Source organism: Orcinus orca, chromosome 8 (genome assembly GCF_937001465.1).
Source record: "Orcinus orca chromosome 8, mOrcOrc1.1, whole genome shotgun sequence".
Lineage (NCBI taxonomy): Eukaryota > Metazoa > Chordata > Mammalia > Artiodactyla > Delphinidae > Orcinus > Orcinus orca.
The window spans coordinates 82,300,169-82,312,564 of NC_064566.1; the positions used below are offsets into that span (position 1 = coordinate 82,300,169).

A 12,396-nucleotide genomic window follows, 5' to 3' on the forward strand; every position below is an offset into this window, starting at 1 on the left:
TTTTCTATCAGGCACAAATACCAACTTGTGCCCACTGCTCCAAGCACTGCCCTTCCCATTCTTCTTCATCAGCCCCTGAACTATGTTCTTGCTACTCCTGAAGTGTGTCTAGCACAGAGGCAAAGTGTCTCTTGAAAAGGTGACTGGAGAGAAAGAACTCTTTAATTACCTTTCCTACTCCTAGTTCCAAGCCTTTCAAAGAACAAGTAGACCCCCTATTCAGTTTTCACCTCTCAGTCTCTTCCCCACCCCGTTCATCACCCTATTTTGTTATTTAAATTAACTTTTTCTTCCTTCCTCTCTTTCCTAAAATGGTTTGACCTCTCTGTGTCTCTTCTCCAGCCTGAACTCCATCAATTCTTTCCTCCTTGGTTCCAGCTTCTTAAACCTGCCTGAGGCTGCCCTTTGCCCCCTTTTCTCATCCTCCTCTCTCTCTCTCTTGAGCCCCTTCATCTCGTCCATTCCCGTCTCAGGCTCTCCAGATTCCCGGGCTGTTTGCTGGTGAGAAATCTTTGCTGCAGCGAGGACCGGAGTCCCCCGCGCGCAGCCCAGTGGCAGAAGAGGGCGAGGCTGAGAGAAAGGCTGAGCTGAAGGAGAGGGAGGCAGCCGGTCCTCCCCGAGAGCCTGCAAGAATGCGGCAGGGGGCCGGGGGCATGGGGAAGTACTAACCCCCCGAGGCCCTGTTCGGGGCTTGAGGACCTGGCCCGCGGGTGAATTTCCTGCCAAGTGCAGCCGCGAAGCAGAGGCGCCTGGAAAGCAGAGAGGGACGCTGGGGGTGCCCATCCCCAGAGTAGGACCCACTGCGAACGCGGGAAGAAGAGAGGCGGGAGTCGTGAAAAGGAAAAACCTGTCTCCAGATTGGCTCTGGAGCGTCGAAGAGACTGAGGCGCTCGGGTGAGCACCCAAGGGATGAAGCCTGCCGAGTAGTGGGCGAGGGGCGTGCGGAGGGAGTGCTGCGCGCTCGCGGAGGGGGCGCGAGGCTCCGGGCTGTTGTAGGCTTTAGGTGGCTGTTGGCTGAAAGGAGCAGCAGAGCGCGTGCGGCGGCCGCGGCGCTAGTGTGTGTGTGTAGGTGAGAAAGCGAGGGCCGAGAGCTAGTGCGAGCTAGGCACAGAGAGAGCGCATGTCTCATCTCTGCGAGCAGCCAGTAGCCGCTCCACCACCATCTTTTGCATGTGTAACATTTGCAGCCGGACAGAAAACCTCTCCCAGGGCTATGGAGACTGCGGGAAAAATCTGGCAGCTCGGGATGGATTGCTAAAGGGAAATAGTCATAACCCCAAACCACCCAAACCTCTCTCCTCTGTTTTTTTTTTTTTTTTTTTCTTTTTTGGTTGTTTTTAATTTTAGCGCCATAGTCCTCAATGTCTCTCTGAACAGCCTTTAGGAAGAGTGCGAGAGAAAGAGAGAGCGCGCCAGGGAGAGGAGAAAAGAAGATGAGGATTATTTGCAGACAGATAGTCTTGTTATTTTCTGGATTTTGGGGACTCGCCATGGGAGCCTTTCCGAGCAGCGTGCAAATAGGTAAGCTTTGCTCCGGTGGGGTATGCGTGTGGGTGGCTGTAGCAGATATCCGAAAGTGAGTCAAATGAGTTACTGATAAGCAATTTAGGGGAACCTTCGGCGGCTTCTTTCCCCTCTGCTTCCCTCTTCCTTTCTCCCCTTTATAAAAAGACTGCCTCTTTGGTGCAGGTTCAGTTAGAACAGCACAGAGCTGCCCACCCGTCCATCCTCAGTCTATACTCCTGTTTCCACCTTTGGATCATGTCGCTTAAGTAGGATTGCAATAAGTTGGGGGAAAAAAACCTCCGTGGGGTTTGGTAGCATTTTATCTGATATTTCTTTTCATTTCTTTCTCTAAAGCATGAAGGGATGTAGAGTTTGTTTAAACAAAACAAAACAAAACACCCCCCCCTTCTTCCCGTGCTGTACGCAGCAGCTTTCTCTATTACAGAAAGACACTGTGCAAAAAAGCATTTACACCCACACCTCCTTGTCTTTGCTTGCTACCAGTTAACGGATTCCAAAGTTAGATCCCTTTCCCGGAACCTTTTCTTCTTTTGTTTTCCTCTTGAATCTTTTGCCCTTAATCCTCCCTCTCGACTCTATTTCCAGGGACCCTATCCGTCCTTCGCTTTTCTTGCTATTCTCTCCTGTCTTTTAATGGGACGCAGCAATTGAATTTCTTCCAGCTAAGCCCAGCCTCAGACTGCATCATTTCTCGTAGACAGTGCACAAAACGGTGCTAATTAGGCTGAGTCCAAGAGCTGCATAAAGACAAAGTTCATGTCTCCTTTCTGATTTCCCTCTAACCTGCACTTCACCACATCCCTTGATTTCTGTATTTTAATGCAAATTATCTTCCCATCTGCATGCATCTTAGAAATGCCCTGGAGCTGGCTTCTGTAGCAGTGTGCTGAGAATCATGGGGAGTGCAAGAGAGAGAAAGGAAAGCACACTAAATGATCTGTCTCAGAGGTCACGGTGATCATGACAAATTGGGACAGGAAAAGGCTGAGCTGCCTTAAAGACTAAAATATTAAGCATACACCTTAGGGACAAAGGGCAGTCTCCCAAGATGTGGCAGGAATAGCTCCTTAATTGTATGTGTTGGTGAATGGCAGTGAATTTGACAGTTCTTGGGGTGGGTATAGTAACATTTACAAGAGGAGACACTGAATGTGCTTTTTCTGCTGTTTTTAATAGGTGGTCTCTTCATCCGAAACACAGATCAGGAATACACTGCTTTTCGATTAGCAATTTTTCTTCATAACACCAGCCCCAATGCGTCAGAAGCTCCCTTTAATTTGGTACCTCATGTGGACAACATTGAGACAGCCAACAGTTTCGCTGTAACAAATGCTTGTAAGTAAAACATAAGTTGTAGGTAAATGAGAAGAGAATTAAAATGGGGCAATAGAGTCCCCTTCCTCTATATTATTATTATTACTATTATTATTATTATATTTTTAAGAAAGACATTCAAGACCTCCACAGTTTGCTGGTTACAGAGCAAATCAGTTAAAAGTAAGATTTAGTCTCAGGGATATTTAGCTGGTCTTTCTTTCTCTTCCTTCCTTCCTCCCTCCCTCCCTCTTTCTTTTCCGCCTCCCTCACTCCCTTCTTCCGTCTTTCTTTTTTCTTGAAATTAATTGAAGTTACTTTCTCCTTTAACATTTCAGTATTATTTCTACAACCTGAATATCAAGTTAGTGAAAATTGTACTCAATCTAGTTTTTGATTTCTGTTCCTTGGTTTTTATTTGCTTTTCACTTGAGTAAGCATATGTCTTGCTTTTAAAGAAGACACATGCTCTCTTACACTGGTAAAGGCAATGGAAGGTTTGCTAACAGTTAGAAAGAGGGGAGCGGTGGTGTGGAGGATATATATTTGAGTCGGTTGGCTGACGCTGCAGATGATCTGGTGATGTCACTTGAGACTGCCCTGCTCTTATATTCTGGGTTGTGAATGTCTCCTGCTATCAGGTAATGCATATATCCTGTGAATATAACTCCATGAATCCTTACCTTGGTGGCAAATCATGTTAGTCTCCAATCCACTGAATTTACAAACCAACCCAGCTGGATCTGTTATTTTATGCAATAAGATTGAGATTTGGTGATCTTACCTAACACTATAATTAAACAGTTGTACAGAGCTCCCCTGCCAAAATACTGTATAACAAAGTAAAAATATAATCAACTGTGTATTAATTTAAAAATCACTAAAATATGATCAGTCAATAGAACATTTAGATTGCATTTTCACTCTTGAGGGAAACATGTTTCACATACCTCCTTATTTTTACATGCTAATTTACTACTGCTCAAAATTTACATGTTAAGATAATGGTTATAGATTATGTAAGACATATAGGAATAGTTTCTATATAAAATTTTGCACAGCAGTAATAAAATATTCAATCTGCTTTGTATGATATTTTTATTATATCAAGTTGAGTATATTTTAATTTTGAAAGTCCTCTTTCTGAGTACAAGTGTATACTGAACAAACTACTGAAATTGAAAACAAGGAGTTTTTGTGTTAGGAGGATATCTGTTTCATTAATTATTTTAATTCATATATATTTGCCATTAATTCATCTAACAAGTGACATGATTACGTTTCCATTTTTTTGGCATCTAATTACTTTACTTTAGAACTTGATTTCATAAGGAGGTTAAAGATCTGACTTTTTTTTTAACTGCTACAATTGTATTAATTTTCAGGAATTCTCTAGCTCCTTTGGGTACTACTTAATTAAAAAAATCATTTGTTGTATTTAGTAATAAAGTCAATATTCATTATAATGATAATTATATGGGAGTTATTTTTAAGCAGAAATGAACATAAATTAGAGCTAAGTTTGTGGATAGTCATTTTTGAAAATGTCTTAAGTTATTAATTTTTGTTCCAAGTTTTGATAGAGATGTTAACATTTCAAACAGTTCTAGGTATAAAATATTCTTAGTGTGTGATTATTATCTGTTGATTTAAATATTTTTCTTGTGTCTCTCTTGAGATTCTGTCAACAAAACCATTTCTAAGTTTACAGATAATTCATGATTCAGATATATTTGAAGGTACTTTGTCTACAGTAAATTGCTATATAAGTATTCATTTTTATTATTTAGTTAATGAAAGACTGTCTTAAAAGTGGAGCTATATTAGTTTTATATTTTCTAACTAAGTGCTTCAGTATTTTAAAGTTTATGTTATGGCTTCCAGCTATATAAACTATAAAGTGATAGTTCTTTCTTCTTCCATATCATATGTTAATCTCATTCAGGAAAATTTTAATTAGTATTATATTATTTATGTAATAAAAATATTGTATAAAATAAAGTGTACTGGTAAAGAACCTGTAAACATAAGAAATTGCTAAGAATCTGTACACAGAATGAAAAAGTTTAAAAAAAGGTATAAAATATAGGTAATATGCTATTCTTTAACATGTTAGAATTGAGAAAATTAAAGCTAAGTAAACTAAGTCCGCTTATTTTGATTCCAAGTGTAAGGCAATGTTAGTGGTGTCATGTTTTTCATAATCACATATAACTGACTTTGCATACATGCTTAAAATATTTTTTAAAAACATAAATTGTAAATAAGGAAAAAACCCATTTTCTAGTGAAGAAAAGGAAAAAATTTTGACAAATGAGTATGCCAAATGTCCTTAAGGCAAATCTAAGCAGAATTTGGGAAAAATCAATGGTCAGAGAGTGTGGGTCAGGTGATTGGTGTTTGTTAAATGGACTGACCTAGAGCATGTAGACGCGTGATTTTCCAGTCTAATTAAAGGTGACACGTAAGCAATAAGTATGAGGCAAACTCATATATCAAGCTCTATGCCTTTGGGTACAGAAGGATAAAAATAGTGTTCTGTAGAATTAACATGGAACTTATTCCTCACAGTGATACAGGCTAGATTTAAAAATTTTTCATGTTGGATTAAATATACATATATTTTTTAAATATAAAAAAATATATGTGTCTGGCTAGGTTTATCTTAAATACGATTTTCCTGCAGTGTGCCCTTGTAAAACTTCATAATCTAGTGTCTTTGTGAATAAGGGCCACTAAACAGGATATGTTTAGTTTACGGAATGTATACTTAAAGACAAAAAAGACAGATTAAAGAATAAAGAGTATTATTGGTCATCTATTGGACAGATGTAATTTAACGTTGGTTCTTCTGCCTCAAAATTAATTTAGCATTCTAAGAATACTTCAGACAATCTAAACATTCTGTGTATAGAGTTTACATACTGCATAAGTATAAATCCAATTAACTCAAATTTTTCACGTTTGGTATAAATCCCAAGTTGCTGAGAGAGGGTGGGGATAATTTTGGCTTATAGTTTCATTTTATTTTTTTTACAATATTTGTGTAAGATTAAATTAAAATATTGTTCTCATTTTAAACTATTCACATGGTTGAAAAATCACACTTTGCTAAGTATAAAACTGAAATTATAAGAAATACAGATAATATAGAATTATGACATATTTCAATAACAAAGTATAGGTGTAATAAATAGCCCAAGTAGTCAAATTTCAAAATGTAATTAAAGGTATACATTTCTTTGTTGTAATCTATTCAAAGTATGGTGTATGGCAAAATAAATTTATTTAAAAAATAAATTCAATACGGACTGTCCTTTAATAAATTAATTTAATAAAATATTAAATATTCAATATGGAATGTCCTCTAATAAAATATTATACAGTTGACCCAAAATAGCTATCCTTGCAAACAAACATGCTAGTTAAATTGAATATGTTCTTTACAAAACATTTGAGACAACCTGAAAAAGCAGGCTATGTTCTTATATTTTTCTAATAGTTAATTAATAAAGATATTTTGGTTTGGAGGATGATGTATCTTAAATTTTGCCAAAGAAGTAATAACCAAAATACTAAAATAATCTATCCCAAGCTTTCTAAAAGATAAAAAGATGAGACATTGCAATTATTAATTTAGTCCAGTTACGTTAGCTATCCTGTAAAAGAATCAGTCTTTAATAAGTAAGGCAGTCCCTTTACAATATAATCCACAGATGTTCAGTTTCTCAAATGATTCTTTTAATTTCATATGGGTAGTAGGAAAAACATAGTGAAATAGATCAAGTACTCATGTATTGTCCCTTAGGTGAAATAATAAGAGAATTTTGTGGAATATTCCCAACTTTTTAAACTTGGATAGGAAAGACCAACTGGCTAATATTTTTGTTTTATTTTTTACAAATAATGTGTTTATCTTACTCTCCTTTTCTGTCTAAAATCTGTCTATTCAGTAGTTTACAACATGATGGATAGGAAAGTTGTAAGTCAAAAATAGAATACATATTATACCCTAGTAATGATGAGAAAATTGTTCTTTTTAAGTTAAATATTAGTTCTATTTGTGATGGGTTTAGTTATCAACTCTAAATACCCAGTTGTGTGCCACTTGTAAAAGTAGGTTGGTATGTAAAATATACTTGTTTAGTTAATCTAAATACATTGAAAATGTGACATTATATCCGGTAGGCTCTGCAGGCAGAGCTTATATAATAGGGACTTAATTCAAACTTGTTTAAGGGTACTAAATAATACAAACTTTTGGCTTTAATTCAACAATGTTTAAGTTTTGTACATTTTCCTTCTCAAGGACATGTAGTCCTAAAAAGACATTCTAAGAGTTTATATTGGACTGATATAATAATCTTAAAAATGCTAAAAATAAGTTCTGATGGTTTGACCTGCAAAGTTGTTCGCAGAAATACATTAAATACTATTTGACTTTTGATTATTTTTAGGAAAATGAGTGACTGTCATTAGATTTCCTTATTTTGAATTGATAGCAAGATTCTATGTTGATTTGAAATAATTCTTTAGTTTTATAATATTCTTTCCCTCTTTTTCTTAATTTTCCCCATGAGATTGATGACAAAGATGAGTCACATTTCTATGGCTTGTCCCTTTCTTAAATGATGCACAATTTGCATTGATGTATTTCAGAATTATCACAGTACTAAGCTTTCTTAAAGCCATTTGATAAACTCTCTAAACTGTTTTTTTTCTTGTGGATTCTCCCAAGGGTTTTTTATTTCTCAAAGAGGAAAAAAATTTTACTTTCTGACATTGGGAAATATGTATATGTCTTATTTACAGAATTTTACTATAGTTCAGGAATTTAAAATGAAGAATAAACACCATACACCTTACATTTTACTACAACACATAGTTTTTAAACTGCTTTTATGTACATGATTTTATTTGACCTCAAGCTAGTCTTTGAGTGAGACTGTCTGAGAAGATAGTCATTATTTTTTAGTTATTATTTTTTAGTTAAGCCAGCTTTGACTCAAAGAAGTTACTTGACTTGCCAAAGACCATGTAGCTAATAAGTTGCAGAGCCTGAGTTTGAACTCAGGTCTTCTAATTACTATCCTAGTACTTTAACCAGGAGACCGTAGGATGTGAAAACTACATCTGTATTGAGATTACTTGAACCAAGAAAGAAAAGAATTGTCATTTTTTTTCTAATTTAATTGTAACATTTTGAAGAAAATAGGGCAAGACATTTCTGGCAACTTATTCATTAATCAGATGGCAGTGAGTGATATAACAAAGACTGAAGCCATATTGTGTAGTGAATTTGTCCATTCATTCAGTAGATTAGATAATAAACATATCCATTTATTCATGAAACATACTTATCAAGGGTAACTGTATTTAAGACACTATACTAGAAATGAGCATACAGAAACTTATAAGAGTAGTTGTTGCCCTCAAGAAGCTAATAGTCTAGGGGGAAAGATGTACAAGCCAGTTATCACAGTACAGTAAGACAAAGTATTATGACAGAGAAACAGTGCTATGACAGACATTAACACAGGAAGGAACATCAAACTTGGCATGGTATCCTAGGGGAAATGTTATCTGATCTGGGTGTTAAGACTCTAGTTGAGTTATTTGAAAAATAGAGAGGAAGGAAGGCACGCCTGGCCAAAGGAGCAGAACATGACAAGGCACCAAGGTGTGGCAGGGCCAGGTGTGATTAAGCCACTGGATATGGTTTAGTCTGGCTGTAGAGTATTGATTGTACTGGGAAGGAGAGGTGTGCTAAGGGGCAGGGCTTTGTAGATCCACACAGGATCTTGTAGCTCTTGTAAGGAGACTCTTCTGAATAAAAAGGGGGACCCATAAATGATTTAAAAACAACAGTGACATGATGAGATTTATGTTTTACAAAGAACAGGATGATTTCAAGAAAGAGAATGTATTAGAAGGGGGCAAAATGGGAAGAAAAAAACAGTTGAGTCTTGAAGTAATGCAATTTAGGATGATTAAGTGCTTGAATAAAAGTAGAAGCACTAAGGAGAGAGAAAAGTACATAGATCTAAGAATACAGAACTGTTGACAGAACTTAGTGATAGATTGGATGTCTGTGTGGGAGAATGGAAAGGAAGTATGGTAAGAATTAAAGATGATTTCTTCAATTTTTGGTCTGGAAAAATGATTAGATAGCAGTACCATCAACTAGGAAGGGACACACAGGAGCAGATTTGAATGGGGAAGATGAGTATGGTGTGGATGTACTGATTTTGAGGAGTTTAAGAGACATCCAAATGCAGTAGAGAGTTGGACATGTGTATCTGGGGCTCTTGGGCTCAGTTTGAACTAAAGAGAGACATTTGATAATGGCTGAAACCATGGATGTGGGCAAAATCATACAGAAAGAGCAAAAACATTGAACAGAATGTTGAGGACATAAATCCAGGAAATACAGTACTTGAGGGACAGAGAGAGAAAAAGAGACTGAAGGAAATGGGTCAGTGAGTTCAGATGAAAATGAGGCAAGAGTAATTTCACGGGAGCCAAGAAATGGGAAGAATTTCAAGTAAATAGTCATCAACCTTGTCACTGGCTGCAGAATTTTAATAATGAGTTGCATGGATAATTGACCTTTAACAAGTCTTTCCTTCTTTATTCTTTAGTGTTCTTTTGTATTTTGACCAGAAAAAACACAACCTTTATTAATCCCACATAAATTCTATTAATATATACTCTTTCATGTATGTTGGCCTAGAATAGTCTTATGTTTTATTTAGAGGTAGGGAGAGTCTTTTCTGGACTTTTGAGCCAGATAGGCTTCAATTTACAACCTGATAGTGGGTAAGTTACTTAACACTTTTGAGCCACAGTTTCTTCATTCATTAACATACAAAACACATGAATTTTATGAATATTAGAAAAGTGTTTGGAAAATATTTAGCCTATAACTCAATTAAATTTAGTCGTATTACATTCTTTGTCATATAGAACATTTATTTCAAAACCAATGCTAAAACTTCGAGTTTATTTATATTTTCTGTTTATATTTTGAAAAAGCAATTTATGTTTTGAATAAATATATTTTGTTGATATTTCATAGGAATGTTTTTGACCTCTAACTGAATTGTTAATTTTAGTTTATATACACAAATCTAAATGCATATTTTTTAAAATTATTTCTAAGTCCTATGAGAGGGTAACTTTGTCTGGGATCTATGGACCATTTGGAGAGAGAACTGGTTCATGGATGGATTAAAGAGATTGATGAATTCTCGTAATTGCATGCAAAATTATGTGTTCATGAGCACGGTGTGTGTGTGTGTTTACAGAGAGACAGTCTAAACTTTTGAACAGCTTCTCAATGAATTCCAGTTACAAGAAAAAGAAAAAAAAAGCCCACAGCCCTAAAGGAGCTACACATATATTAGATAAATGCACAGTACTTCATTCTCTACCTTCTTCATTTCAAAAAAAAAAAAAAAAAGAAGAAGAAAGCCAGTTGGATTTTATCTTTGAAACTAACCTGGAATTTTCCCATAAACTCCATCTCCAGTAGCTTCTTCCTTGTCATAGAAAATAATCAGTGTGTCCTAGCTAGAAAAATGCTTGACTTGGTCCTCTGCCTCTTAAACTGTCATCATATTATTTTTATTCCTTCTCTTACTATCAAAAGTTCTACATATTCCACATCAGCCCCTTCTATTTTTATCACGATTTACCTTCTCCCTTAACCATCACCACTCCTACAACAGTGTTCTTGAAGGTCATCAGTGACTTACAGAATAGTAAATCCCATTTTTCCTTAGTCATTGTCTTTTAATATTGTAGTTTGCAGGATTTGACATAGCTGATAACTCCCTGTTCTTTGAAACTCATTTCTCCTTGATAATAATAGCTACTGATTATGTGCCAAGTCTCTGTGTTAGTTACCTCAATTCTTACACAACTCTAGAAGCAGGTATCATTATTATTTTAATTATTTATGTGGAGAAACTGAAGATCTGTTGTTAAGAAAATTTGCCTAATGACAAGTATCCAGGGCATCAGATCTTGAAGTCAGTTTTGCCTGCCATTCACACTATAGTATCTTGGTTAGTACAGTATTCACAAGATAGCCATCACTCTGTGACAGTAGCTAGATAACTCCTAATTTAAATAGAAAGATGTTTTCTTCAAAGTTAGTTCTTTAACAATTTTCATTTACTCCAGTGAATATGTCCATTTTACACTGGACATCGAGTTTTCTATGTGATTTGTAATGCAGCACAGAAATTTGAGTATTCTAAATGATAATGCTCTCATTACTTTATATTTCAAAATTCATGTTATAAATACCACCAGGTGTAAAAATTAATAAGTGGGTCTTTATATGTTACACAAACAGTGTTGGATACTTCATTAGTTGGCCAACCTACATAAGTTTTATAGGAATGTTATTTGATTTCAGAATAACTACATCTATTCGAATCGAAACATATTTTCCCCAGTGCTTTAAAGATTTGCTTAGCTGTCAGGGATTTCATTTCAGTTTTCCTTTACACGTTTTTGGATTCCAATAAACATAGTGAGGATTGTCTTAAAGATCATCACCCTAAGTCAAATTTTCTGCAGTCTTCATAGCATCATCACTTGTCTCCAACTTAATAAAACTACTAGTGTCATAAATAAAAAGTTCAACATTATCTCAAAAATAAAGGGTAAAAAAATTGAGATGTATTATTTTCTTTGAATAAGCCATTGTATTTCTCCAGTTACAGCAAAAATTACACCATAAGCTGTAATCATTGTTTGCTTACTTTTGTTGCTTATCTGCTTTTTCTAAAATAGGCAGTTTCTCATCAGTAACTTTAAATATATTATACCCTGTGATCTTTCCATTTTTCATATTTTATCTTTTTAAACTGACACAAAAATTTCAAATAATTTAGAAGTCTTAAATAGGCAAAATATTTTTGCAGTCTCACCACATAATCACAGTAAATAGGGTTTATAGATCTTTCCAGACTTCTTTTCTTATCTGTATAGACCTAGGTAGAGAGATAAAGAGTATTATAAACATAAGGTACTAATATATATCTATTGAATAAATGAAACTTTTTAATAAAAATGATATTAATTTATACCTATATTTTATTATTTTATTTCATTTATCATAAAATGTTTTCTGTCAGTTATAAACTATACTTATATAGAGCTATCTTATTTTCTTTTACTGCTACATAATGTCATTGTGCAAAGTTACTATGATAAATGTACAATCTGGATCAACATTTAGGTTGTTTCCACATTTTTTATATTACAAACAGAATAGCAGTAAAACTACTTGAGTACCTGTGTGAATATTCCTGTAGGATTAATTCCTGGAAATGAAATTACTATATCAAATAATGTGGATTATTGCTTTTAGTACATATTGTCAGTGTCTTCTCAAAAACAAAGTATTATTTAAATTTACAGCCACCTAAATGTGAGAATAATTGTTTTTCTATGACCTGCTAACACTAGTCATTATCAGTCTCTTGAATCTTCACTTGTCCTGATGGATAAAAATGACATCTAATTGCTACTTTAATTTGC

The 12,396-nt window shown here is 35.1% G+C and overlaps 1 protein-coding gene across 11 annotated transcripts in view; it reads left to right on the plus strand.

The window, feature by feature from the left end:
- Positions 1-483: 483 nt before the first annotated feature.
- The window catches only part of GRIA4 (glutamate ionotropic receptor AMPA type subunit 4), a 517,460-nt gene continuing 505,547 nt past the window's right edge, over positions 484-12,396 (plus strand). For 3 of the 11 annotated variants that reach the window (XM_049714079.1, XM_004284005.3, XM_033413422.2), the window contains exons 1-3: positions 484-894; positions 1,348-1,521; positions 2,704-2,862. In XM_049714079.1, the coding sequence (XP_049570036.1) occupies positions 1,434-1,521; positions 2,704-2,862 (247 nt within the window). In that variant the 5' untranslated portion in view covers positions 484-894; positions 1,348-1,433. Of the gene's footprint in view, positions 895-1,025; positions 1,522-2,703; positions 2,863-12,396 lie in introns of those variants that run through there. The other 8 variants (XR_007478959.1, XM_049714080.1, XM_004284004.3 and 5 more) reach the window with 6 other exon arrangements.